This window comes from Cuculus canorus, chromosome 8 (genome assembly GCF_017976375.1).
Source record: "Cuculus canorus isolate bCucCan1 chromosome 8, bCucCan1.pri, whole genome shotgun sequence".
In the NCBI taxonomy this organism is placed as follows: domain Eukaryota; kingdom Metazoa; phylum Chordata; class Aves; order Cuculiformes; family Cuculidae; genus Cuculus; species Cuculus canorus.
Genome location: NC_071408.1, coordinates 5,548,890 through 5,576,499, shown reverse-complemented (window position 1 = coordinate 5,576,499; position 27,610 = coordinate 5,548,890). Strand labels below are relative to the sequence as shown.

Here is a 27,610-nt window from a genome sequence, read left to right as displayed (position 1 = left end):
CCGGGTTTTGCGACAGGCGGAAGGGGCGGAGTGGGGCTCGCGCGCTTCCTGCCGCGAGGAGAGGGGCTCGGCGGGGCCGGCGCGGCGCGGGGTGAGCGCGCCGCTCAGTGAATGATCAGGCGGAGTGGGGAGCGCTGCGGGTGTGGTTCCGTGGGGGCTGCGGCCTGCGAAGCTGCGGGGATCGGGGTTGCGGGGCTGCGCTCGCTCGGTGTGGGGCTCTGAGCTGCAGGTGTGGGTGCGTGAAGATGCGGGTCTCTGGGTTGCGGGGCTGCGAGCTCCAAGTGTGGGTGCGTGGGGCTGCGGGGCTGCGAGCTGCGGGCTCTGGGGCTGCGAGCTCTTGGGGCTGCGGGGCTGCGAGCTCTTGGGGCTGCGGGGCTGCGAGCTGTGGGGGCTGCGGGGCTGCGAGCTGTGGGGGCTGCGGGGCTGCGAGCTGTGGGGGCTGCGGGGCTGCGAGCTCTGGTGGCTGCGGGGCTGCGAGCTCTTGGGGCTGCGGGGCTGCGAGCTGTGGGGGCTGCGGGGCTGCGAGCTGTGGGGGCTGCGGGGCTGCGAGCTGTGGGGGCTGCGGGGCTGCGAGCTCTGGGGGCTGCGGGGCTGCGAGCTCTGGGGCTGCGGGGCTGCGAGCTCTGGGGCTGCGGGGCTGCGAGCTCTGGGGGCTGCGGGGCCATGCAGGTATGTGGGGGTGCAGTCACCAGGTGCGGGGCTGCGACCTCCAGGTATGGATGCGTGGGGCTGTGGGGCTCTAGGGTTGCAGGGTTGCAGAGCTGCTCTCTCTAGTTGTAGGGCTGCTTGTTGCATGGGGCCGCGGGGTGCGAAGCTGTGGGTGCGTGGGGCTTTGGTCGCCAGGTGCGGGGCTATGAGTTCGAAGAGTGGGTGTGTGGGCTGCGGGCCTCCGGGTTGCGGGGCTGTGAGCTCTGGGTGCGTGTGCGTGGGGCTGTGGCATGCCTAGGGCTGCAGGGCTCTAGGGCTGCTGTCTCCCGTTGTAGGGCTGCGGGTTACATGGGGTTGTGGGGCTGCAAGTGCAGGGTTGTGGTCTTTGAGTGTGTGGGGCTGTGGGTGCGTGGGGATGTGGTTGCCTGGTGCGGGGCTGCGAGCTCCAGGTGTGGGTGCATGGGACTGCAAGCTCCGTGGCTGCAGTCTCCGGGTGCTGGGGGCATGTGGGGCTGCAAGCTCCAGGTATGGGGTTGCAGGGCACTGGGTGCATGGGGCTGCAAGCTCCAGGAATGGGGTTGCAGGGCACTGGGTGCGTGGGGCTGCGAGCTCCAGGAATGGGGTTGCAGGGCACTGGGTGCGTGGGGCTGCGAGCTCCAGGAATGGGGTTGCAGGGCACTGGGTGCATGGGGCTGTGAGCTCCAGGTATGGGGTTGCAGGGCACTGGGTGCGTGGGGCTGCGAGCTCTGGCTGCGGGCACGGGGCTGCCAGTGGGAGGCAAGAGAAGGAAGGGAGCTGAGGCTGCTCCTGAGCAGTCCCCAGGGACTCTCGACTGCCCCATGGGGAGCGCTGGCTCGAGAAGCCTGGGCCAGAGTGGGTCATTCCCCAGCTGCGGGTGGGAGGCGATCGAAGCTTATGCAGCACAAGGTCCAAGGGCAGCATTTCCTGTGGATTTGGAGCGCCCTGAATGGCTCTGGCTCGTGGGCCAGCCGATGTCCCACCTGCCTTTTCCAGGGAGTCCCTCGGCACTGGTGGGATGAGCAGGAGCAGAAGTTGGGCAGCCACAGCTCAGCCTGACACTGGATGCCCTGACCTGGGGGGAATTGGCTTCCTTTATTTGCAGGAAAGTACAAACCGGAGTCATTTGGAGCTGTGGAAATCAGCAAGTCAGAGTTGGTTCTTTATTGACTGCAGCCTGCCCCGTTTGTGCCTGTGGGATAATGCACCCCGAGAAGGTTGCGGATCAGACAAGGTGCTTGTTCACATAGCCAAGCTATAGCCATTTTTAACTGAAGTTGTGCCAAAAATAGTGTTATCTTTGGACACAGTCTCCAATCTGACAATCTCAGTCTTCCAAGAATGGGTTTATTCTCCCTATGTTTACCTTTTTCTATTTTAAATGCTGCTTCTGTTATTTTAAGAGCTCTTCTTTCTGTGTCATTGCTTTTCCTATAATTTCACTGGTTTCCCATTTCTCACTCCATTTCTGTATGGGAAGAAGTGTGAGTATCATTATGGAAGCAGACGCTCTTCTGTTCTTTTAAGGCATGAATAAAAGTTAGGCTTACACTGCTTTAAATAATGATTGAATTAAAGTTGTTCTTAACTGAATAGTCATTAAAAATGAAATGGGAATGGTTGATGCCCTTGTGAAAGGGGTTAATCTGCGTTAGAAGTTGGTGGTTGATTTTGGAAGGCCTGTGCAGTTCGCAACGGTTATTCCTCTCGGAAAATGAATATTTGGAGTGGAAGCGGAGTGAGCATCGTGTAGCATCATTAATCTTCGTGGCTGTAGTACCATTATTAGCATCTCCTTTCCCTCTGGGGCACACAGTTATCTTCAATTTCCAGACACAAGTTTTATCTGCCATCAGATTCTGGCTCTGCAGTGTAGCTGTTGAGCTGTGCTGTTTGTTAGGAGCCAGCCTGCCTTAAATCTCTGGTAAGTGCATGAGCGAGAGATCCCTCCTGGCTCTGAGCGAGGAGGGAGAGCGCGCACCCTGTTACTTGACAGATAGTTTCCATTGAAAGAACAATTTTAAGGATTTGAGGAGGCAGACAATTTACTGACTTTATGATGTATGTGTTCCGTTTGCCTAAAGAATCACGATGCAGCTGTGGTGAAATTACTTTTAATGATGACTATATTTTCTTCTGCTTTATTCTCTGCAATCCAGACATCGTTCATCTAGTGAATTTTATAGCTGGATAAGAGCTTGAAGGCGGCATATCAGTACATGGATGTGGTCAGTTCTGTTGTCCAAGAGCCAGACTGAGGAGAAGAAAGAAGATTTTCTTGCTTCAGAATATCAAGATATCCCCATATTTTTATTTCCCTTTTTTCTTTTGGATCAGGTATTGAAGCACAGGGTGAAGGTTTCTCTTAACGGTGCATGGACGGAAAGCCAATGCGCAGGTAAGATATGAAAAACAATTGTCCTTTTTTAATCCAAATATGATAAGTCATGGGCCTTGGTTTCATAAGTGCCTAAATGATAAAATACATTTTTGTGTTTTTAAAGACCCGGCTAGGAGAAATAGAATATATGTTGTTCATCTTTTGTCCTTCCTTAAATGTACTTAGTTTCCAGTGCTTGCAAAACCAGAAGTCTTTAAATGAAGATACTGCTAGGAAGATTATGGAGGACAAGTTATCATAATTCTCCAGCACTCCTCCCTATTTCTCCCATTTACTATCATATTTAAAATTCAGTATTTAATTACTTAAGTATTCAAATTGTGTGGAAAAAAAAAACCTGCCTGGGAATAAATTTAAACTTGATTTCTAAGGGACATTATTTTTCCCTTAACTGAAAGAATTTAGTCCCTTTGAAGAAGTGAGGTTTTCGGCGAAGAGATTTCCTTTTCTAATTACGGATGCCAGCTGCCTCTTTTCTAATGAGCTGAAGATGCAGCTGAGGTTTAATTCTGGGGAGTTCTTGCTGTGGTTATGTCAGAAAGAGTATCTGTTACATAGAGAAAAAATTATCACAGTAAATCAGCACCGTGACGACTTGGCAAACGGGATTGTCTGCTCATTCTGGTGGCTTTTCGCTCTCCGGTGGCAATCCCGTGGCAGAACTCAACAGCCGATATATTTTCTATAGGTGGTACAGACTGTGTGGAAGCAAAGTTGCCTGCAGTTCTAATGCTCTAAATGAAGTCAAGAGGACTCATGCACATTGCTTGGTCTGTCTGTGCTCTTGGGGATGTTGCAAGTAGGGAAACTTTCTTCTGGATAATTCTCTAAAACAGTCACGTAAAGGAAAGCTAGGAATTTTAGCCAGAGGTTAATGTATAGAGCTACAGCATTTGCAGAAACCATCAGGCAGGGCCCTGTGTTGGGAAGGAGGTAAGAAATAAGTAGCCATTTAAGCCCTTGAGGAGTGACACTACATTGTTTAATTAAATGAACTCCTCAGGCAAGACAAAAAAGACTGTGCTATTGCTTCATTTAAGCTAATGAGTAAACCCTGGGATATGGCATGGGCATCACAGCGGCTGTGTGATGTTCATCATTTTGGCCAAGATAAGAAATGTGGTTTAGACAAAGTGGAACTGTTTGACTCTTATAGTGAGTTCCTTATTCTCCGAGACGGATGAAGTAGTGGTCGAACTCTCTTCTGCAATGGAGAATGATTAAATCTTAGCCAGTGAAAACCCATAGCTTTTCAGGTTCTTAATGTTGTGCTCCATTTATCAAAGTGTTTTTGCAAAATGACATAAAATTGGTGAGTAGCTGGGCTTGTGTTCTTGTTTTCTCTCTGCTTGATTTTTTTTGTGCTCCTAGTGGAAAGATTGAGGTTCTAAATTTACTTTTATGCCTTCTGTTTTCTGTGTGTGGTGTTGAGGCTGACCATTAAAGGTCCTGAAAATCCCTTGTGCCTTTATGGCCTTGGACTTGCTCTCATGGAAGTTCTGTCAGCCGCTCAGACTGGGTTGTTTTAATGGTGGGCAGCAGCACGGGGCTGCAGAAGTAGAAGTTTTCTGTCATGCTGCTAATCCTGGCACCTCGGGCTTTTTTATATTTTTAATTTTATTTAGGTAGTGGATGCAGGTGAGACCCTTCAGTACCTTTTGGTTTTCCTTTTTCTGGCAGACCAGGGTAGAGCATGGAAAACACATTTGACATATTTACATGGCTTTGCTTTTGAACTCGCCTCTCAGCTGATCTCTCAGCCTGGATGTGTGGTATTGCTGCAGCCTCACCTGGCAAGCACAGCTCTGTCAGACTGTGGACTTCAGTTCTTGAATGTGCTTGCATGTGTTAAGGTCTCAGTGTGGATTATTAACATTTCTGTTTGTTATTCTACTGCGTGTCTTAGCAGAAAATAATGAAAGACTCCTGGTTAGATTTCAGGCTGTCAGAGCTTCCTATGAAGTCCAGCTAAACAGGTGGTGGAGCCGTTCCTTTTATCCTCTTACTCAGGGCTCTGCAGCCATTTAATACCACAGCCGAGATCTCGTTAGAATCCGCAAGGAGAGGGGCGTGAGCCTCGGTCAGTGCTGTGTAAGCGTGGTGAATTGGTATCAAATGTGTGCAGCGTTCAGAGGACGAGAAGCACGATTTGAATAGAAAAGGCTTTGCAGCTATTCCTGTAAAGATGAGAGTGGAGAAAATACACTGGCATTCAAACAGGATTTGTCTTGCATGAGAAATGAAGTGGAAGTTGGGGCAGGCTATTCTTTCTCGCTGTCAGGGAGCAGCACGAGAGCATTGTTTAGCTGAAGGTAAAAGCCAGGCAGAGTCCCACAGTACCCAAGCAAGGAGGGCAGGGCAGATCTGATGACCAGGGTCAGCCAAGAATACGGTGCTCATCAGGCAAGTCTGTAGTGATGTGGAAGGGCTCCTTGGCCAGGAAGGCAGCCCCACAAGTCGTGGGGTATGTGGTGAGGTGCATACATGCCTTTAGAATAATAGAATCACCAGGTTGGAAGGGACCCACTGGGTCATGGAGTCCAACCATTCCTAACACTCTCTAAGCCATACCCCTCGTCCACCCATCCCTTAAACCCCTCCAGGGAAGGTGCCTCGACCCCCTCCCTGGGCAGCCTGTTCCAGTGCCCAGTGACCCTTTCCGTGAAAATTTTTTTTCCTGATGTCAAGCCTGAACCTCCCCTGATGCAGCTTGAGGCCATTCCCCCTTGTCCTCTTCCCCGTCACTTGGGAGAAAAGTCCAGCTCCCTCCTCTCCACAACCTCCTTTCAGTTAGTTGTAGAGAATTAACATGGCTTAGGTCAGGCACGAGGGCTTGAGCAGCTCCCAGGCAAAGTGGGGAGGTCTTCCCAGCTCCTTTGCAGCCAGCTTTTTCCTGGCAGCCTGATGTCAGGTTACAGCGGTGCTGTATCGGAGCTGGCTCCAGACCCCGCTGAGGGAGAGAGGCTGCAGATCTTGAGGGGATCACATGCCCTCAGGGGGGGAACCAATTGCTTGAACATTGCTCCTGCCTAAAACAAAATGCAGAAGGCTTGGGAAGGTTTTGGAAGACTCTGGTAATGACCTCATCTTTCAGACTACGGATATCCTCATTCTTGGTGAAACTGGGTTTTATGGGCTTGGTCAGTGAAAATCAAAGTGAACGATGTAAATACGGACACATACACCGCATCCTTGCTCTTCTTCTTTTCAGTAATCTAGAATAATCTATTGCAGTCAGGTTTATTTGCTTGTCTGCATAGTTCAGCCTCATTGAGAATGTATGTCTAGGTAAGAAAAGGAATGGGTGGTATTTTACTGATAAATAGCTAATAAATAGTAATAAACAGGCTTTTAGCTAACTTATTCCTGGAATATTGATTGCCACAATAAAGCAGTTCCATTTACTTAGTCAGCAGTGTTGTGATAGTCACTTCTGCTGCTGAAGGTGTCACCTTTGGCTGGACCAAATCAAATAACTTTGTTCAAGCAATTCTGTAATGAGTATAGGAAATACTTTGTGTATGCATTAAATTCAAAGCAAGGCATTGACAGAAATCGCTACTGGTTTGGTTTGTCTTTATTTGCTACTAAAATCCATTGCTACTGAAATCCACTAGGTCGGTGTATGATTTTTGGGCATCAGTTGATGTTTTGAGTCCGAGACTTGTTCTGTTTCATTCGCCCCAGGTCAGGTTGTTGTTTTCTGCTGTACTATGTTAAAGCTTGTTTGCAGTCTCACGCGAAAACATACGTTATCTTCAATAAAAACGTGATGTGAGCCACTCTGACTTGGTAGTTAAGGAGCTTTATGACTGCATCAGAGAGACTTTTTCTTTGATCTGTGTTACTAGGTATTTTTTGACCTTTGGAAGCAGCTGCTATGAGCTCTAAGTGAGGATGGATGTCTTGTAGATGCCTCTATTAATGAACAAAGTTTTGGGAACTGTCATAGCTGAATAAAATGGAGGCAGAGCAGCCTATTTATTTAGCTGACTTAGTGTTGCAGGCTGCCTGTGTTCCCACTTGTACTTTGCAGCAGTGTGCTACAAAACCTGATCCTTTGTCAGCCCTTTATTAATCCCATTGTATTTGCTGATTTCCCCAGCCCTGCATTTTGATGGAAGCTAATCCCAGAATATCTGCATAGCTGAGTGTGAATCTTTTACCCTTGCATACACATTTCCGATCCTCAGCCCTTCTTAATCACCCCGAGTCTAGAGGAGCGGCTCTTAGCTTTGCGAAGGGGGAGGCAGCCAGCCTGCCGCGTGAGAATCAAGTGCTCCCTTCTGTCTTTCACACCTCTAAGCTACTGACTCATCATTTCGTTCTCTATGCATAAATATGCATAGCGCACACATAATGCAGTTAAATTATTGTCCTCGTGGAGACACATGCCATCAGACAGTATCCTTTTAATTCACACTTCTGTGCCTCTGTATGGCAGCAACCCACTGTGTTCAACTTCAAGTATCTGGTTCGATCCACTATGGAAATTCCCCAGCCCATTGATCTCTAGCTTATGTGTTACCCAGAGATAAGTTGAGGATGAATCAGGAGCACTAATTTGCTTATTACTCTTTTTTTCCTTCCATTCAGTTTTCTTTAATTATTAACCAGCACTTTCTCTCCTGGAGGGAGGAGGCTGGATACAATGCGGGCACTTAGGTAGCTGGGAACAATGCAGGAATGTCGCCAGTTCTCTCTAACCAGACTCCTTTTCAGTTAGTTCATTTAAAATTGTGTTCAGCCGAGTCTCAGTGGGGCAGAAAAATCCTGCTCTGTCCTTGCTAGGGAAGACTAGGACTGCTGCCTAAATCTGGCCAACTGTTCACATGGCACAAGATGGGCCACCTCCTTACTTTGTGTCAGCAGAGAGCCGTGGGTGGTGGAATTGACAAGGTACACCGTATTCCTTGTGGCAGCGTAGCCTTAATCTAATCTTTCTGTAGTTTGAACCTGTGTCGGTCAAAAAAAGCTCTGAGATCTGCTTTAGGGCTGTTTTAAGTGCAAGTCGTCTTTGAGGAAAGCCTACAGTGATAATAATGGGGTTCTGCTTTCCAAAAGGAGGTCCTGTCAGGGATATAGAGCATCTCTTGTGATCTGTAGTTATGTGAAATGAGTTTTTTATTTTAAGAACGCTTGTTCTGTCCTTAGGTGCTTTGACTGACAGCCTGGTCAAGACAAACTGTCCAAAATTATTACAGTAGCATGTATCTTAATAGGGCTTTTCTTTTTGTCTTTTTTCCTCCTAGGGTTAGTTTGACATAACTTGAAACCACTAATGCACAATAAAATCCATTTGGCTTACTTAGCAAAAGCTGGACTCTACAGGGGGACTTTTGTCACCATCTTTCCCCATCCCTCAGTGGAGGGATTAAATTACTTACTCCCTGGCCTTAGCTGCGAAGGACTATGAAAGTAAGCCAATTAGGTAAATTAGTCTTTAGCCAAGGTTTCTTGGGATTTTTGCAGTGGTACCATTAAATTTGGTTTGTGTACGCTGTGGTGAGCAGAGCTTAGCTGTGTTTTTGGTGAGGAACTCAGCAGAGCTTTAAAAATGGCTGTCAAACCCCACAAGGTGAAATTGGGTTGTGAGGGACAAGAGCGGGTGGAGGAAAGCGAGAGAAGGATTTGTCAGAGGTGTCAGGAAAGGAAAACAATGGTGGATATAAAAAAAGATGGAGCAGGGATAAAAAAACTTGAACTTGGAGGAGAGGCCCAGCTGGATCTGTGTCACTGAGATATGAGGAAAAGGTAATGGTCTGAAACATCTGAATACGATGATCAAGGAGAGGATGTGGGGGGAGTGGGAAAACAGGCTCGGAGGCAAGTGAATAATTCGAACTGCTGCAGAGACTGGTCTCCCTGTGGTTAGAAAGTGCATGTGACATAATAATGAGAAGAAAAGGTGTGGGCTATATTTTTAATTCTTTCCTTCGAGCATGCTGCAAAATACACTGAGCAGTGGCAAAGCAAAGTTAGATTTCTGTTTAACTCTTAGCATGACTAAAGTGACAGCTCAGAAGTGTCAGTGTGCCAGTGAAGCTGGTAGTGGCTAAGATGCGTTGAGTCTTTCAGCGTACCTCCAGCAGCCAGTGCACTCACCAGATAATCCATAGCCATCCATGTTCTGCTGTTTTGCTCAGTGTGCTTTCATTGCTCTAAGTGATGGTTTCCCTCTGAAGTGGGAAGAGGCAATAGTACAGTTTCCTGTGTTTGCTTTCTTTTTGTAATAATTGATCTGTCACTGGTGCTGATGCATCTTTTTAATAACTGTTCATACGATACGTGGCAGAAATTCAAATATGTTCCAGCCATGCTAAATTGCATCTTGCTTGTGTGTGTGGTGTCTTAAGCATGCACTGATCTGCTTAGTCTGATTGCTGGAAATAGAGCTGGGTTTAATTCTTCTTGTTTAGCACTGAATTCAGTCATAACGTGATAGTTAAGCCTGAGGTGTAGGCTGCAAAGTGAGGTATGAGATGCGTCATCCCGGTTCATCCCTGTAGTTGCTCGGGGCAATATTCATCCCCCTTCTTTCAAGTTAGGAGCGTACAGCGTGATCTGGCAGCCCTGCTGTGCAGAGAGGTATTGCATGTAAGCCACGACAGAGCTGGCATCTCTCAGGGATGTGGGGGATAAAGAAAAGGTACCTGAACTTCCATAAAGGAGGACACCAGATAGCCAGAACATTGCACGTGGGGCTGGGAGGATAGTGTTTTCCCTACTCTGTGACGGAAACTTGCTTTATATATTCTCAAGTGGTTCCTCATCTTTAAAGTCACCATCTTGACTTTATTTTCTTGCTTAAAAAGGCCCTCAGTTGTGGATACTTTGATTGTTTTGACATTTTACTGATTGGTCTGATAATCCCCATTTTCTTCTTCAGTTTTTAGTCTGCCATTCCTGGGAGACATTAACCTTCTTTTGAAACATCTCAGGGAATGTGGATTGAATCAAAAGCCTCCGTAATTCAAAAATAACTGAAGAGGTTATATCATTAAATGGATATTCCACAAAATAGAGAGGATCTCCACTTGAGAGATGCTCCTGGTGGGCTGCCGGCCACTTTAAGTTATTGAAGTCTGCATGACAGTTTAGTGTGTTCTGATATCACAGTGATGAGAAACCCTATCAAAAATGTAGGCAAAAGTACAGAGAATTTTCATTAAATCATGCAGCTGGAATTCTTTGCAGTGGAAATTCATCCCTGCAAAAGAAAACTAAAGAGTCAATGGTCAAGTCAGCTAATCTCTGCTTTGAGTCACCCTCTGTGAAATGGGGCTAATACTCCTTGACCATGCTGGGCTATGGTGAGGTTCAGTTAATAAATATGTATGTGTAGTTGGATATTACAGTGGTGTGTCATAGAAAGCACATAAAAATAGATATAAATATAAGCCTGTTGCAAGCTGACATTTGTTTACTTCTAGGTAGGCTTTGGTTTGAGACAGATTCCTCTCTCACGTGAACACTTGGTTGTTTCCACATTCCAGCATGAAGCTGCGGGCACTGCTGGCTTTGTGCTCGTAATCACTGCGAGTTGTAGAGCTTTGGCTGGCAGCTGGTGATAGATGAGATGATGATCGTGCTGTCTTATGGCTTCCTCCTCTGCAGGTGTACCAGTACTCGACCAGGAGAGACCGGAATGGACGTGACTAGCCGTTGCACACTCGGAGATCCTAACAAACTGCCTGAAGGGGTGCCGCAGCCTGCTCGGATGCCCTACATCTCCGACAAGCACCCTCGACAAACTTTAGAAGTCATCAATCTCCTCCGGAAGCACCGGGAGTTGTGCGATGTGGTGCTAGTAGTCGGTGCGAAGAAGATCTATGCCCACAGGGTTATTCTGTCAGCCTGCAGCCCTTACTTCCGAGCCATGTTCACTGGGGAGCTTGCAGAGAGTCGGCAGACAGAAGTTGTGATCAGAGACATCGATGAAAGGGCCATGGAACTGCTGATTGACTTTGCGTACACCTCTCAGATCACAGTGGAGGAGGGAAATGTCCAGACCTTGTTGCCAGCTGCTTGCCTTCTCCAGCTGGCTGAGATCCAGGAGGCCTGTTGCGAGTTCCTTAAGAGACAGTTGGACCCTTCCAATTGCCTGGGCATCCGGGCTTTTGCTGACACTCACTCGTGCCGTGAACTGCTGAGAATTGCTGACAAGTTCACACAGCATAACTTCCAGGAGGTAAGATGCTGGTGTGCTAGAATAATGATGTAAAACATGTCCAGGCTCTGGAGGGACACGTTGACAACTCATGTTATGCTTCTTTCAAACCGTGCATTTGCATCCACTCTGTGCCCTAGTAGCGATGCTTGTGAGATGTTGGTTGGGAAAGAAAGAGGGAAGAGGTACTTGCATTGTATTGGTGGTTTGTAATGATCTGCAGTGTTACTTAGATGTGTGTGGCAAGTGCTATGCAGGAGGCAGGGTCACAGGCATAGTTGGACTTTGGGATTTTATAGCCGACATGGCTGTGCATGGTTTGACATTGTGCTCCACTTCCAAAAATGTTCTGGATTGTACATGGCTGGAGGGGAGACGGGCATTGAAGTAAGGACAGTACATCAAGCAAACCCTAAACACTTGATGTTGGGTTTAGAGATTGGAGAGTTGGGTGTGTAGGGGGGTGTACAGCTGCCTCAGTGGAGTCTTCAACTCTCTGGCTGTACCAGAGCTATGGTTTTGCATCTGTTACTCAGCAGAAGTTGTCTGAAAGTAATTCAAATGTGTAATATTGTAGCTGACCTTTATAAGCCTAAGTTTCTGTTAATTCTGCCTGGATGATTTTTTGGGGGAAGAAAAATTGCCAGCAAGTGGTTCAGGGAAGGATCAGCATAATAACTAAGGATTTTGTGAGCAATAGTCTGAGAAGAGTGAACTGTTGCACCCAGATGCAGAAAGGAGTGCAACACTTTGAAGTGGTGTCTTCCCTGTGCCCTTGTTGGAAGGACAAGACTTGGCCTGTGTTTTGGAAGCAGCTGCTCTCTAGGAATGTGCTCAGCATGAAGGTCTGTTCCCTGCCAGAGAGATTTTTCTCTTGCCTTTTCCAGAAACTCTTCCCTCCCTTGGAACAGGTACACTGCTATGGAGAAATCTCTTTGCACCTGCTTCACAGGTGGATCCTTTCCAAAGGGAGTAGCTCCAGTGTCAACTCATTTAGTTTGCTCAGAGAAGTGGCAGGGTGTAAGTGCTGTGATTGATTACAGCTTGCTGACTTTTTTTTCCCTGCAGGAAGCAGATTGGAATTGTATTAATTTCAGTCAGGCAGGACTTAAGAAAATTATGAGAAGAAGCAAACACAGTTGAACTTGGCTGTTGGGCACATTGAATATAATATTTGATATTTAACTATAGACACATGACATCAGTTTGCTCTAAATACAATTAAATAGGCATTTCCTAACCGTGAAGATAGGAAATAGAATTTGCTGTTTAACATGAGAGCTTGTTTTTTGTAGGACACAATGATTTCCCCAAAACCCCACATTTTAGCTGGCCGTTTCATGTGCTTCGTGCTTGCTCTGCATTTCTTTTCTTCTGTGTTTTTCTTGGGAGCAGGATGATAACCAGATGGTCGTTTATTTTCAGTGCTTGGTGGTTTTAATGGTTAGATCTGTGCTTTTCTCATTATTACATGAGTAGGGCATGCTTACAACCCTCTAAATAACTTCTTAACAGCATAACAATTTTGTTTTTAAACATTTTAGCATTAATACGTGCAGCTGGCTTTTAAGAGCTGCCTGCTGTGGGTTCTTTTCTTTTGCAGTCCCTTGAAGACAGCTTCCCGTCTTCCTTATCCTTGTTAAAACACATAAAGGCAAAAGTTTTGGACTCGAGAAAACACTCTCCTCGAAGGTTCTGTGTATAATAATCGACTTAACTGAATCCTGGCCTCTGGAAAACAATTGCTTAGATTAGAGCACTGTTTCTTTGGCCTGGGCCTTTCAGTGCCCTTGCAGCTCTTCATCCTTCATGATCACTTCTGTTTCCACTGTTTCTCTGCAGACAATCTTAATAGCATGGGGATTGTTTTCTGTTCTGCCATTGTTTTCCATCTGGAGAGTGGATTGGTAATCCCTGATGGAGACCAGGGACTTGGCTACTTAACCATTCTCCGCTGTGGAGGCTGAGAATTGCTAAAAAATGTGCCCTCCTCTGCATCGTCACTGTGTGGTCATCGTTCCTTTCAGCTGGCAAAAAGAAACGCGAGATGAGAATTTCCTGAGTGGCAATGCTGAATATTAAGCACCAGGCATCAGGCCAAGCCGTGAAGTTACTTTGAATGCTGAATTGCTTCACCTCCTCTGCTGTACTAACCACTAGTTCTATTAATTTTTGTGTGTATTGCTGCATTACATCGTTAACTTCTTGGTAAAATATTTTTCCAAGTTTTCCATTCCCCTTGATTGAATTTGTTGCCTAAAACCCCTTGTGAATCTTGTGTGCATGTAATGTGAAATGGTTCTATTAACAACTCCGCTGTACGAGAACAGCCTTTGTGGTTTTTTGTTTGGTGTCTGGCACCTGTGTGAAGGGAAAAATATACTTTAGGATGAACAACTTGTACTCAGTATCAACAGACAAAAATTGTGCTCGATATTGTGTGCTCTGACATTTATTCTATCTGTAAATGTAGATTCTGAATGCACATGAATACTCTAAAGGAAATGAAGCCCATCCAATACTTGTTTAGTAAGCAGGTCAGTCACATAGACCATTAATATTAGTCAGATAATTATTAGTGTCCTGATAATTAAGCCAAAATAAGCCAAAGCATTTAAAATAATTATTTGTTTTACTACGTAAACTAGCAAGTTACACAGTAGTAATGGCTTGGTTTGACATTGGTGCAGCTGGGCTTTCTGAGGCTGGGAGGGAGAGTCTGGATGACCATCCATAACTCAAATTCCCTCTGCTTTCAGAGTCTGAGGCTGCACTTACAAACAGTCAGAGTGAAGCTAGTCTGTGTGGAAGGGAGGGAGGCTGTGGCAAAATGCTGATGGAGATCTTTAACGGGCAGCCCAGTTTGTACTTTGAGGCTGAAGAAGCATGAGGGGCTAGCTTTGCTGTGGCTGTTCCTGCCCACAGGATCCGAGACCAAAGCCTGGTAACGGGTCTCAGTATCCGTTGGGTTCCTTTTAACTATGTTTGCCATTGTCAGTACTTAGCAGTTTTTGTATATTCTTTCAATGCTCTTAGTTAATCATAGAATCATGAAGCGGTTTGCGTTGGAGGTGACCTCAAAACCCATCCAGTTTCAGCCCCCTGCCATGGGCAAGGACACCTCCCATTGGATCTGGTTTCTCATAGCCTCATCCAACTTAAAGTCCTTAGGAAATTAAGGACTGTACAGCTGACTGCTCTTGTGGTGCTTGTGCCAAAGAATGTATTTTTCTTTCATTTATGCTGCAAATCATAAAATAAGTCCTGGAATTCTAATATGGTCGCAAGTAATAAGGATGAGCCAGTGCACCATTATTTCCCATCCCCCTGAACCTCTAGGAGGTTCTGGGCTGCAAACTGGGAAGCCAAGCTGGCAGTTATCAATCAAACCATTCCTGCAGTTCTTTTTATTTTGATTCTTGCATCTTTTCTGTCTCCCTGGTACTGGTGCTGAGGCTGTGATGGTGCCTGAGCTCTGTATCCTCCCAAGGCAGTGCAGCCTGGCTCACACACGCTCTGTGTGGTGTGGACTGTCCTCTAGCAGCAGCTAAAGCCTCTTGAGAAACTCTGTTGCTAGCTTGGGTACTGAGGGAATGGACGTGTTTGCAGATTGTCAGCGTCTTGAGTTTCAAAAGAGATCAGTCCTTGGGGCCTTAGGAGGCTCCGATTTCCTCTAAAGTGCATCTGGACTTGTGAAAATTCAATGTATACATTTAGAGCAAATGAAAGAGGTGGGATCAAAGGAGTCCATCATCTCCTGAAATGTTTTCTGTTCTGCCACAAATCAGCATTCAAGAAGACTTTCCATGTTCTCTACAATGCCTCTGGCAACTTGCTTCTGAGCCTTTAATTTTTATGCTGTTTTGGATTTACTGTGAATAGAGCCTCTCTATTCTGGTACCACTTTTCAGTCACTCATTTATCACCTGTGCAATGTTTTTATTTCTGCTTTACTGGCAAATAGGAGGCTGATTTTGAAGACGGGCTTTGTTTTTGCTGATTTTTGGAAACCTGATCAGTGTGTTCTGTGATTTAAACTTTTAAGTGTCCTACAAAAAAACTTTTATAAAATTCCCTTTCACTTTTATCCTCATCTAAAGAGGTCTGTGTGGTGTTGCTAGGGACCGTGTTCCGCTCTGTGCCACAAACCCTTCACATGTGTTGGTGGCAAAACAGCGATAGGTATTTGGCACTTCACTGGATGAGCTGCGAATTCAAGTGGACTGGTGGGCCCTGGTGGATGAGAAGCTTGACGTGAGCCGGCAATGTGCGCTCATAGCCCAGAAGGCCAACCGTGTCCTGGGCTGCATCAAAAGCAGCGTGGCCAGCAGGGCAACGGAGGGGATTCTGCTTCTCTATTCCCCTCTTGTGAGACGCCACCTGCAGTATGGTGTCCGGTTCTGGAGCCCTTGGCACAAGAAAGACGTGGATCTTTTGGAGTCAGTCCAGAGGAAGCCACAAAAGTGATCAAAGGCCTGTAACACCTTCCCTGTGAAGAGAGGCTGAGAACTGGGGTTGTTCAGCTTGGAGGAGACTCCAAGGAGACTTTATTGGGGCCTTTCAACACTGAAAGGGGGCTTAGAAGAGAGATGAGGAAAAGCTTTTTAGCAGGACCTATAGCAATAGGAGAAGGCGTAATGGTTTTAAACTAAAAGAGGAGAGGTTTAGACTAGATATTAGGAAGAAATGTTTTCCTGTGAGGCACTGGCACAGGTTGCCCAGGGAGGTGGTGGATGCCCCATCCCTGGGAACAATCAAGGTCAGGTTGGATGGAGCTCTGAGTGACCTGATTGAGTTGAAGATGTCCCTGCTCACTGCAAGAGAGTGGGACTGGATGACTTTCATGGTCCCTTCCAACCCAAACCACTCTGTGATTCTATGACTGTATCCACTTTAGAGTTGCTCTGGAGTCTTGAGGGGCTGAATGGCTCTTGTACTTTGGCCACTGTCCTTACCTTTTCTTTTATCCTTCCCTTTCTGTTTAACCAGGTGATGGAGAGTGAGGAGTTCATGCTGCTCCCTGCCAATCAGCTCATAGATATTATATCCAGCGATGAGTTAAACGTTCGCAGTGAAGAGCAGGTGTTCAACGCGGTGATGGCCTGGGTGAAATACAGCATTCAGGAAAGAAGACCCCAGCTACCACAGGTGGGCATGGTGACATTTGAGACAGCTTTGTCTACGGCAAGGAGGGCTGTTACAGCATACAGGATTCTGAATGCGTGCAAAGCCACAGTACCTGACTTCCACCTGTGTTGGGTGCTTGCACTTCACCTAGGCCAGAAGGTGCAGTGGCTGGGACTTTCAACAGGGACTCTGTTGAGTTGTTACCAGGTGGGATGTGCCAAATTAGATCATTCCAGTACTCTGTTCAGACAAACCTGCCTGCATTGCTTTGAGTGTTGTAGAAAAAACTCAGTGGATAAGAAAAGGCTTGTCTTCATTGGCGGTGTATCTTTAAGCTCTTCTGTTTAATTTATGCATCAGCCCTCATGATCTTGTACTGGAGCTTGTCAGAATGGTTTTGTTGAAATATGATGCTTCATCTAAGCCAAACCATTTCACAGAGAAGCACCGATTCTGACAAAGCTGTCAGGCGGAAAGCCTCTGAAGTCTCGGGCTTTCTGATCAAAAGAAGTGAGAGTCTGCCTGCCTCAGTGTTTCTGCTTTGGAAATAGACATGAAATGCAACTTTATTTAGCAGAAAGCTTTTGAAAACTGTTTTAAATAAACAAACCAAACCAGAAAAACCTGCTGTTGTCAAGGTAGCTCTTAAGGCTCTTAGAATTGTGTGCCTTTTTAGGCCCCTCTGTTTACACCTCTAAATCTAAGCTGTTGTGAATGGCTTGTTACTCGTTACTGTTCAATTATAGCACAATATCGGTCACATTTAAGGGAGCTAAATGGTGGCTAAAACTTATAACTAAACAAGTGCTTCAAGCAGATGTAATGATGTCTGTAATTTTGTAAAGATTTTCAATCTTGTGACTTGTTTTCGTCAGTTAATGGGTCCAGTGGATTGTCTTCTTTCAGATACTGATTTTCTCCTGGGTATCTAACTGGATACATGGAAAAGGCAAAGGTGCTGTAAGAGGAACTGCATTTCACTAAAATGCCAGGTTTTGGAGGTGTGAATGACCATGCCAGAGGAATTATTAACTCTTTATCAAAGCTTGTTAGCCACTGTTGTTTGCCATCTGGCTACTTGCATCGCTGTAGGTGCACGTGGTTACCATCTACGTTCTTTTGTGTTCTAGGTCCTGCAGCATGTTCGTCTGCCACTGCTCAGTCCCAAGTTCCTTGTGGGTACAGTGGGCTCTGATCCACTTATTAAGAGCGATGAGGAATGCCGGTAAATCTCCTCGCTGATGTACAGAATTGGATTTTGCTGTATTTGGGTGCCTTATTTGCATCTGTTCCCTAAAATGGTGCTGATTTGTCAGTGGTAAATGAATGATCACTCACAGTTTCCATTTTTGCGACTGGGAGGAGAAGAAATGCAAGAAAGCCTGTGTTCTCTTTGTGTTGTAGTCAGTGTGCCCTAGAAATGTTTTTGTTCTTTCAAGTTTTCAGTGCAATACCAGACTTTGAGTGCACAGTTTGACCACTGGTAAAATACTCTTCAGTGTATTCTTTCTCATTTCACCTTTTTTTTCTTTCTCTAGTCATGGCCATTCATTACAGCTTACCACTTGCATGGCATTCATGATCTCGTTATGGCTTAAAGTAGTTTCTCTTTGTAAAAAAATCTGTGCTTTGATGATAACTGAATTGGACTCTGGGATTAGTCCACTATTTCCCACTGTGCTGGTGCAAGGAAACTGTTAGTTCCTTCTCTTCTGGTATGAGTTTCCCCTTTCTAGTTCTAAGGAGTTCTGTATCATCTATGAAGCACACTATTTTTCTTGTTGTGCTTAATGTACGAAAGTTCAGGGGATACGCTAAACTGTTATCTTCCTGAATAAGCATTCATAGTGGGGGAATTCCACGTTTGTAGGGGGAAGGAGGACATTTTTTTGGTTTTTGTTTTATTCAAGGGTTTGGAATATTAGGATTAGTCCAGGTGGCAAGTCATGAGTGGATGGACAGTGCGAGCTGGCCAGAGCTGATGGAGAAAATATTCATCAGAAGGGTACTATCTCCATCTATTGGTTGTTTGTGTATTATGTATTTGTGTGCTTTTCAGCTCCCAATTTGTTCCTAGACAAAACAAGTGATTGTCAAGTTTTAGCTTGAGGCAATCTGGGTTTTTCTTTTCTGGAGAGTAAGCTTGACAAATCTCTTGTCACAGTTTATCAGTCTTTGTAGCAAGCAATATCTGTTATTAACTCTATCCAGATATTGATACTGGTCTCCTGCTGTCACTGTGGAAATGACTTGTAAACTGTTGATGAGTATTCAGGTGACAGTGTATGTTTTAATTAGAACTGTTGGTGCACTTTGGATCTGTGAATACCTGAAGTGCATGACTGGTGCTGGCTGCTCTTGCCATCAGTTTTAATTTGTACCTTCTCCCGAGTCTGGTGTCAGGGGAACTTTGGGGAATAATATTTTCCTGTCTTGCACAGGGATCTAGTGGATGAAGCTAAAAACTACCTGCTGTTGCCCCAAGAGCGGCCACTGATGCAAGGACCAAGAACTAGACCACGCAAACCCATACGCTGTGGAGAAGTGCTCTTTGCAGGTATGTATAGCTCCTGCTGGCTTAGGGCAGGAGATTCAAGTCTGGGTTTTCTGGTGAGAGTGCTTCCCTAAGGCTAGTCTTTACAACGTATTTCTGAAGTGACCTGTGCATTAATAGTTGGAGATTTAACTTACCCTTTCTTACTTGTATGATTTCTTTGGTGCGATGAATGCCACACTACTTCCAAACTTATGCTAATCCTCCTGAAAATTGCATTCTGTCTTCTAATTATAATTCTGAAAATGACTAACTAGGAGGTGGGTTAGACCAGAAGGTCTTTGTACCAGGCACAGATACACTACCTGAGCTCAGCGTGTTGTTGTGACACTTTCTTGCGTTGGTTCCTACAGTGGGAGGCTGGTGTAGCGGAGACGCGATTTCCAGTGTAGAACGCTATGACCCTCAAACCAATGAGTGGCGGATGGTGGCATCCATGAGCAAAAGGCGCTGTGGCGTTGGAGTCAGCGTTCTGGATGATCTCCTCTATGCTGTGGGAGGCCACGACGGTTCCTCTTATCTTAACAGTGTAGAAAGGTAAGTCTCTGTAAGGCCAGTGTTATCTCTGACTCCTTAAATCTGGGTGCAGCCTCTTAAAAATAAGTTCATTTCTCTGGCTGTGTGGTTGTTCTGCTGAAAACCTTAAATTTATATTACACGTTATCTACATTTCCTCCTCCCTTGCATACGCCTTCAATATCATGCTTGTTTACTGCTGAACTAGGGCTTCATGCATAACAGCTTGTGTCACGTTACCCCCAGTTTAATGAGAGAAGACATGGCCTTTGGTGTAAGGAAGGCATGTGTAAAAGATGGGTCTGGGTATAATTGATGGGAGGAGCGATGATGCTGGTTAACCTCTGCAATTGCTGGTTTGTTTTTAGCATTGTTGAGGAAGGTGAGGTTACAGTAAGCATTTCTTAGATGTTGAGGGAGAGATCCTGGAATTTTATTGTGGAGTGGTAGCTAGAGAATTAAGGAACTTTGGCACTTAGACAGAAGAAAGAAAATAGGTCAGTCCTATAAACCTGTGAAGGATGAAAATCAAACAGGCATTGCCAAGCTTCTTGTTTCTGGGAGCTGCATATGGCAATCCCCAAGCCTAAAAGCCACGCAGCTCAAGCACTCTTGGTACTCTAAATTTTGGCCCTGTAACAAATCCAATAAGCTATCCAAATATCTGCTTTTACCTTGAGCCTCCCTTTCCTCCCCACGCATATCCTTTCATAGTTCCATCTTCCCACATTGTGACACTAGCCTTACATCTTCCATCTCCTGCACTTTTCTGCTGTGCACCATATTCCTTTGTCTCTGGATTGCCAATTCCATCTGGTTCCTTCATCTTTATGTCAAAGTACAGATCCCAGTGCTGGCTGAGTTCTTGTGTGAACTGCAGGGAACTCTGGCTGCTGCTTTTTGCAGAGATGCAAATTTCTGCATGTCAGCCTGTCCGTGGCAACCTGCTGCCTTATGAACATAAACCTTTGATCTGCAGTTTGAACGTGTTATTCCAGGGATGTATCGGATGCTTACAAAGACTTGAGGGGCTTTATCCAGCTTACAGATAGCTGTGTTGCAGTTTAAACTCAACCTAGGCCAGTTTCACTGCTTTACTAATTCCGAAGCACGGGAGAGTCTGAAGCATTCCTAGACAGGCAATTCCTGTTTTTCTAGGTATGATCCAAAGACCAATCAGTGGAGCAGTGATGTGGCCCCCACCAGCACCTGCAGGACCAGTGTTGGAGTAGCAGTTCTTGGAGGCTACCTCTACGCTGTGGGTGGCCAGGATGGTGTCTCTTGTCTCAACATTGTGGAAAGGTACCTTTTAACTTAAAAAAGTGGGGTGCAGGGAGAGGAGGGACTTGGGAGGGGCAGTTGATGCAGATGAGCTGGAGAGGAGGTAAATACTGTATGAATCTTACGAAGATTTTTGTTTGGGGAGAGTGAGGTCAGTCTTCCTGTCCCTTTGATGTCAACGCTTCACTAAGCTTTGGCGTGTGTTCTTTTGCCAGGTATGATCCCAAAGAAAACAAATGGACTCGAGTGGCTTCCATGAGCACCAGGCGCCTGGGAGTTGCAGTGGCTGTGCTAGGGGGATTCCTCTATGCTGTGGGAGGCTCTGATGGGACTTCCCCTCTCAATACTGGTATGCTTTTTGCTGTCCCTTGTTGCTGTCAGCACTTGTCATGAGCTTGTTTGTCGTTAGTGTCCCCAGATGGCTGTTGAATATCTTTGTGGTCAGCTTGCCGTGTTTTCTTTAAATATGATTTTTGCCATACAGTAGTTGACTCTCCAGGGTAGTGGAGAGCCCTTGCTACCCGGTTCCGTGTCATTTTCTTCTTTCTCAAAGCTGCATTTGGCAGTGTCCTGAATACAATACTTTGTTCATTTGCATAGCAGTTGCAAGCACATCTTTTTATCCTGCAGTAGCCCTTTTCTGCTGTAGGAAGGAAGGTGCCAAAGGTAAAACTACTGCAAGATGGTAATGCAGGTCAGTTTGTAGCATTGCCAGCTCACTCTTGAGTTAAGATGCTGAATGTGATTGACTGTACAGGAGAGAGAACAGCGAGCCTTCTGTAGAAGAGAAGCATTAGAGTGGTAAGAAACTGGTTCATTGTATTTTTGGTGTGTGGAAATTGCAGTGTCTTTACAGATGGAGCAGTACTCTGGGTGCAGGTTCACAGGTACTAACCCCCACTGCCTGCCAGCCCTGTTGTCCAAAGATGTGTCATTTCCTCTGCAGTGGAACGCTACAATCCCCAGGAGAACCGCTGGCACACAATTGCACCCATGGGGACGAGGAGGAAGCACCTGGGCTGTGCAGTATACCAAGACATGATATATGCTGTGGGAGGCAGAGATGACACGACAGAGCTCAGTAGCGCTGAGAGATACAACCCTCGAACCAACCAGTGGTCTCCTGTTGTGGCCATGACATCGCGCCGGAGTGGAGTGAGTTTGGCTTGGTTTGCTTGCCTATACTTTACATGACCATGTGGGGAGAGCTGGGGGGTTATCTTGTGAGGTTTTCCTCTTGCTTCCTCTGTACTTTTCACCTCTCTTCTGTGAGGGTAAAGGTTTGCAAGAAGTTCAAGCTCTTTAGCAAGACTAGAGAATGAAGCAGTAGTCGTGTAATGCTGTAGACGGCTGGCTGATGTGCCCGAGGATGGGAAAATGGAGTCATTTGAAGGTCTTTATTAGTAGTTTTGGTCCGTTATGCAGAGTCAACTACTTAGGCCTGTAACAGAGGAGTACTTTTGTTTACTTGGTGAAGTAGCCATACTTGACATGAGGGACTGTTAGAGAACAGTATAAAAATTAATACCCGATTCTCATCCCACAGTGTGTTTTGGATGAATTAGGACGTGAACGTACCTACCTGCCCAGAAGAGAGAGCTGAGAATCTGGGCAAGCATGTGTTTAGACACAGACTTCCTTCAAAGTCTTTTTATTGCCTTGCGATGTGTGGGAACAGGGTTTCTAGGCTTTCATTTGGGATGTTGCCTCTCTTCCCCGAATCCTGTGAGTACAGGATGTAACAGCATGTTCCCATCAGCTGCTAATGTTCCTGCTTTCTATAGACATGTGAAGAAAAGATTAACATAACGTTTTAGGGAGTCATTGCACTTGGACAGATACAAATGTTATGAATATTTATCATTGGATACTGGATTATATAGTAAAGGGTGGATTAATTCTGTCTGTATGTTAGTATTTCGTTATCCAATGATGCAAGTATGAATTATAACTTGAGTAACTACTGGTTTTGGAGGCAGAGAATACGTATTTATATCCATCCTCAAGTACTGTCCAACACTCTTTTTTTGTTACTGATTAGGCATTGATTTCTCATTGATTTTCCTATATTTGCTTTCTGTAGAAACTGCTGAATAGATGCATCATTATCTGCAGCCCTCCTGAGTTTCCTAACTTCCTCAAAGCCAAAACAAGAACCATTTTGCCTTCTGTTCTTGTCATCTTTTTGTTATGCCACGAGATGTTTTCACTGGAAGTGATCTTCCTAAACCACAGAACTGTTTGAGATTTCAGTGATTTGTGCTTTAGCAGAAAGACATAATAGAAAGGCTGGAGGCCAAGGTGCTTACAGATGGTCCAAGGCTCAGCCCAAGAGGAGCAGGAGAGGGCCTTGCATATGGTTCTTATTTAAGCGAGCGTTCCAGGCTATAGTCTGGTAGATATTCTGCTGCATGCATGCCACACTTGGTGAAGAATTTCAGTCCAGGACGTAAGTTTTGGCTGATAAAAACTTAGGGTCTTAGGGTCTTATGTATCTGTTACCATGCAAACTTGTAGTTCTTGTAGCTGGTAATAATGGGAACCTGCTTTTTCTGTTTCTCTATTTTCTCTGCTCTTCATTTTGATATAGATATTTAATTTTTCGTGTCTTGATATTTTTTTAGGCTATTTTATTTATCCTACCCCCTGCCTTCTACTGCAGAATGCCTTTTCCTAAACACGACTTAAATTCTTCTATTAGTATTTTCTTTTCAACCCTTCTTTTGAGGACATCCCCAATAAATGGCTTCTGTCTGTGATGGTTGTTTGCAGGTTGGCCTCGCAGTGGTGAATGGGCAGCTGATGGCAGTGGGGGGTTTTGATGGCACGACGTACTTGAAGACCATTGAGGTGTTTGATCCAGATGCTAACACGTGGAGGTAATTTTAGTTTCTGAAACAATCCAATAGCACTTCCCAGCTGTAGCTGCTGCCACCCAGCTGGAGCTGTCCCAGCCAAATTAGAAATGTGATGTACACCACAGGTAGCCAGCGTAATGTTCCCATGGAGGCTTCTTGGCTTGAAGGAAAGTGTAAGGAAGTGAATCACATTTTGAGAAACAACTCTATGCCATTTACCTACAGCATCCCCATGTCTATAACTATGACAACAGTAAGCAGTTGAGAAACATTTTCTTGCATATTTCTGTTTGAATTCCAGCCACTGACTCCATTTTAAGTAAAATTGGAGATAGTTTACCATATTTTTTCTCATTCGAGTATCCCAGCAGACTTAACCAATAATGAATGAAGTCTCATTGTATCTTTTCCAGGTAGGAAAACCATGTATGGGTGAGTTATTGAGAGCCAGAGAAAATAACTGACTTGGTAGGCTTGTTGGATAGTGAGTAAAGGTTCATACCAAAGCCTAGTTTGATTTCCAAGTGCAACTTTTGAACATAACAACAATGGACTGCATTGAGAGAGATACTGCCCTCCTGTTTATTTTGGGCTCTGTCTCTTCTGCTTCCCAATAAAACTAAGCTTGCCCTTAGCAGAAGGAGCTCACGGTCGTGATGTAGAACTCAGCCTACTCATTTTTTTGCTTTAAAGCTGAGGCTCTGATTTCTAGATACTTGTGGAGGAGCTTTGAACATATGATGTTCTTCCCCTTTAAACCTGCAAGACAGCAATTAGGATTTTATCTGATTGACAGGCTTAGAGAAATAATGCAAAATTTCCAATCAAAAAATGCATACTGAGCAGAAAGACTGTTTTTCTTGTTTCTTTTCTAATCATAACTACGCTTGAAAGCTACTGCCTGTATATTTATTCCCAAATCTAATCAGTAGAAAACTTCACGTCCCACCTGTATTCTTGCTTCTTTAGGGATCTGGCAAAGGTAGGGAACAGAAAGAAATTGATGTCCTCATTTCTTTCTGCCTAGTAATACTAGTGAATTAACCCTTTCCTGCTGAGATAAGCTGTCCTAAGAAGCAGTGGAGGAACTTCCTCTTGTTTGCTGAGTAATGGACAATGCCTTTTGAGCTACTGAGAAAACCAGTTGAGTGGAGAGTAATACATACATCACATTCCGTAGCTGAATGCTTTTAGCTACATCTAGTGGCATTAACAATAACAAGATGTCTAGAATTAGGAGCTTTACAGCCTGGGCTCGCGTTCACAGATTAGGAGGCTGTTCAAGGTACCACCTTAGCTTCTTTTTTTCTCCCTTTGAATTCAGTGTAGCTGATGAACATCTACGGTGGTTTTGTTTTGTTTGCTGTACTTCTTGCTCCATGAAGGATATTTTTGTGTAGCCTGACTGAGAAATGCTTCCGATGCAATTTGAATTTAACAAAAGGCATTGGTAGGAGTTGTTGGAAGAACTTGTCTCTCCTGTTTCTGCCAGCGGGCTTCAGGGGCAGAGAGGGGAATATGCAGCTGAAGTGAGTGGGATGCTGGAGTCTGTAGGGATCAGATTTCCATATGAAATGCAGGCACCATTTCAGTAGCATTTTGGAGAAACAGATGGTGCTTGGGATGTGTTACATCTTTGATGGATCAGATGAATTTAGGGTATTAAAAATACAAAAAAAATAGTTGAATTTTAAGTAGCAAACCTATCCGTGCTCTTGTGTTACCCAAAATGTAACCCAAGATCAGATACAGCCCGCAAAGTTCTTTCCTATCTTGCACATCACCAAAGAGGGAGAAAGCAAGTGGTTACTCAAGTACCAGAAACCTGTGGCGTCAAACCAAGACGTGGTTACTGTTTTGAGAGAGAAAGGCATGAACAATTACAGGTGTTTACCTTGGAAGGATGTAAGATGACTGCTGCCCAGCTCGTCGTGGTCTGCTTTAACCAGAAGTTAACAACGGTGTAGCTATGCTTACAAGGGCTGGTCCAGTCTTTCCCACAGTAACTCCACGAAGGAGCTGAATTGATGTGACCACCAAACCCTTGTCTTTGCAGGTTGTATGGAGGGATGAACTATCGGCGGCTGGGAGGAGGAGTAGGTGTTATCAAAATGACGCACTGTGAATCTCATATATGGTAAGCATCCAGAGGGAGGGAGACCCCTTAGTTCTCATTCCTAGAAAAACTGAAGAGACTTGTTGACACTGGACCTCTTTGCAGCTCTAGTATGAACGGTCTAGATCCAATGTAAATCTTTGCCGGTGACTCTTTCTATGGAATTAAAAAAATGACTTCTGTGAGAGCGTGCCCAATGGGAGACCACGTTGTCAGACTCCGCGGAACCACTGGACAAAAGTAGAAGTGTTGCTTATGTCCATGTTTTTTCTAAATAGTCTACATTTTTGAATAAACCAAACTGTAAAAGTTACTGTAGCGTAAACAATGCTAATGTAGAGACCATGTGCTATACTGGGAGTCTGGCAAGGAGGAGAGTTTCCTGCTTTCCCTCTTGCTGTGAGCAGTGGATGTGGCAGCTGTGTGGCGCCCGAAAGAGGGATGGGATACAGAAAACTTTGCTTTTGCCTTATTTACAGAGAGCTTCAAAAAAAGTACTTGACCTGCCAGGTGCCACCTTTGCACAGAAGCTTTTCTGTGCACAGAATATATTTATTTTTTCATTTAATTTGTATCAAGTATTTTCTTTGTATTGCTCATGGCGATAATTCCAGCTTTTTATATACATATATATGTGTGCATATATATATATGTGTTTTATATATATGTATATGTGCGTGTGCGATTGGAGTTTTGAGAAGCTGGTGGTTAGGGCAGGGCTATGTCCTGCCAGCTATTGTGGTTCCAACTCTTGTAGTGTTTTAGGGTCTCTCAGAGTACAGGAGAGCTGTAAGGATGGGTGCCCTGAGTATCCGTTCAGTCTTGGTGGGGGCAGGAAGTAGAACTGGAACTCATCTGTGGACTGAATGGTGCCCAGAAGGGGTGAGAGTGAAAAGGATTTCCAACAATGCCTTTTTACTGTACAGCGTATGGTACGAAAGTTCAGCTTTTGTCTCTCCCCTCCTCTCTATGTGAACATAGAACCAACTAGTTGTTGCTTACTTATAAAAACCTTTTTCTCGCGTTGCCTGCTAGATATCGGTTCATGTCTGAACCTGGGATGCAGGTACTGTCTGTTAGTTCTGGCTAGCCTAGATTGACCCTCACTTCTCAGGTTCCGGCCGGAAAGGCAGATCCACAATCAGCTCCTGCTGAAAAAAGCTTAGACCAGCGTCATCTTAGCTGCCTTCCTTCCCGTGTCTTCAGAACTCCTGTTGTAAAACACTGACCATGAGGTGATGGTGCCCTCCCTTCTAGTGCTTTTTATGCACTTCGCCTGTGTTTGTTTAGAACAAGAAAAGGTGTGAGGCTCACACAGAACTTGAAGGGGAAGGACTGTTTGCTGGCACTGGAACTGCTATGATACAAGTGGGGGCACCCAGGGGTGGGGGGAGAGGAAGGATGAACTGCGGTTGTCTCAAAGGTTCTGATATGTTTCTATCTCATGTCTGTCTAGTATGAAAAGATGACCTTTTGCACCTGATATAACTCTGGACCTTACTAAATCAGATTTTGAAAGAGTAAGAGGACTGTAAATTCTTGAGATGAAAAAGGCAGTGCTGACATCTTAAGTTCTTTAACTTCATAATTTTATTCATGTAACTCAGCATTTTAATGTGCTTGAATATAGTAAAAATTACACTACAGTAATAAATGGGTCATTAAAACTTTTTTTAAAAGCCCCCTTTCCCCTAAAGGTTGGTATTCTTGTGTTTACATATGAAGATCATTTGCACCTTTACAAGGAAAACAAGTATTCTGTAAACAAATGTTTACATGTATCATTTATGCTTTTTTCTAGCATGAGTAACTTGTATAAATAGTGCTATGTTAATAAATTTCTTCTATGCTGTTCTTTTGTTTATTCCTTTAGGTGAAAGCAGTGAACTATACATGTGTATAGTTTGTGTGACAGAGATGC

The 27,610-nt window shown here is 45.0% G+C and overlaps 1 protein-coding gene across 8 annotated transcripts; it reads left to right on the top strand.

Annotated features, from left to right (window-relative positions):
- Positions 1-27,433, top strand: KLHL20 (kelch like family member 20). 8 transcript variants are annotated; one of them, XM_054073163.1, is made up of 14 exons: positions 1-91; positions 1,772-1,900; positions 3,004-3,064; positions 10,685-11,258; positions 16,227-16,385; positions 17,495-17,589; positions 18,806-18,921; positions 19,272-19,455; positions 20,593-20,736; positions 20,931-21,064; positions 21,662-21,870; positions 23,488-23,594; positions 25,630-25,710; positions 26,804-27,431. In XM_054073163.1, exons 3-14 carry the CDS (start codon positions 3,042-3,044, stop codon positions 26,853-26,855), a joined length of 1,878 nt encoding a protein of 625 aa, XP_053929138.1. In that variant the 5' UTR covers positions 1-91; positions 1,772-1,900; positions 3,004-3,041; the 3' UTR covers positions 26,856-27,431. The 8 variants fall into 8 exon arrangements, with proteins under 8 accessions (XP_053929138.1, XP_053929143.1, XP_053929141.1 ...); XM_054073166.1 differs by lacking the exon at positions 1-91 and adding an exon at positions 212-229; XM_054073164.1 differs by lacking the exon at positions 1-91 and adding an exon at positions 218-235.
- The last annotated feature ends 177 nt before the right edge of the window (positions 27,434-27,610 follow it).

What these genes read in the sequence shown, in the direction of transcription:
- KLHL20 (XM_054073169.1), top strand. Translation starts at nt 3,042, where the DNA reads ATGGACGGAAAGCCAATGCGCAG. An exon ending in GAAGACCCCAGCTACCACAG is followed by an intron (nt 16,386 to 17,494) that starts GTGGGCATGGTG and finishes TTTGTGTTCTAG; the next exon opens with GTCCTGCAGCATGTTCGTCT. An exon ending in GACTTCCCCTCTCAATACTG is followed by an intron (nt 21,065 to 21,661) that starts GTATGCTTTTTG and finishes TTTCCTCTGCAG; the next exon opens with TGGAACGCTACAATCCCCAG.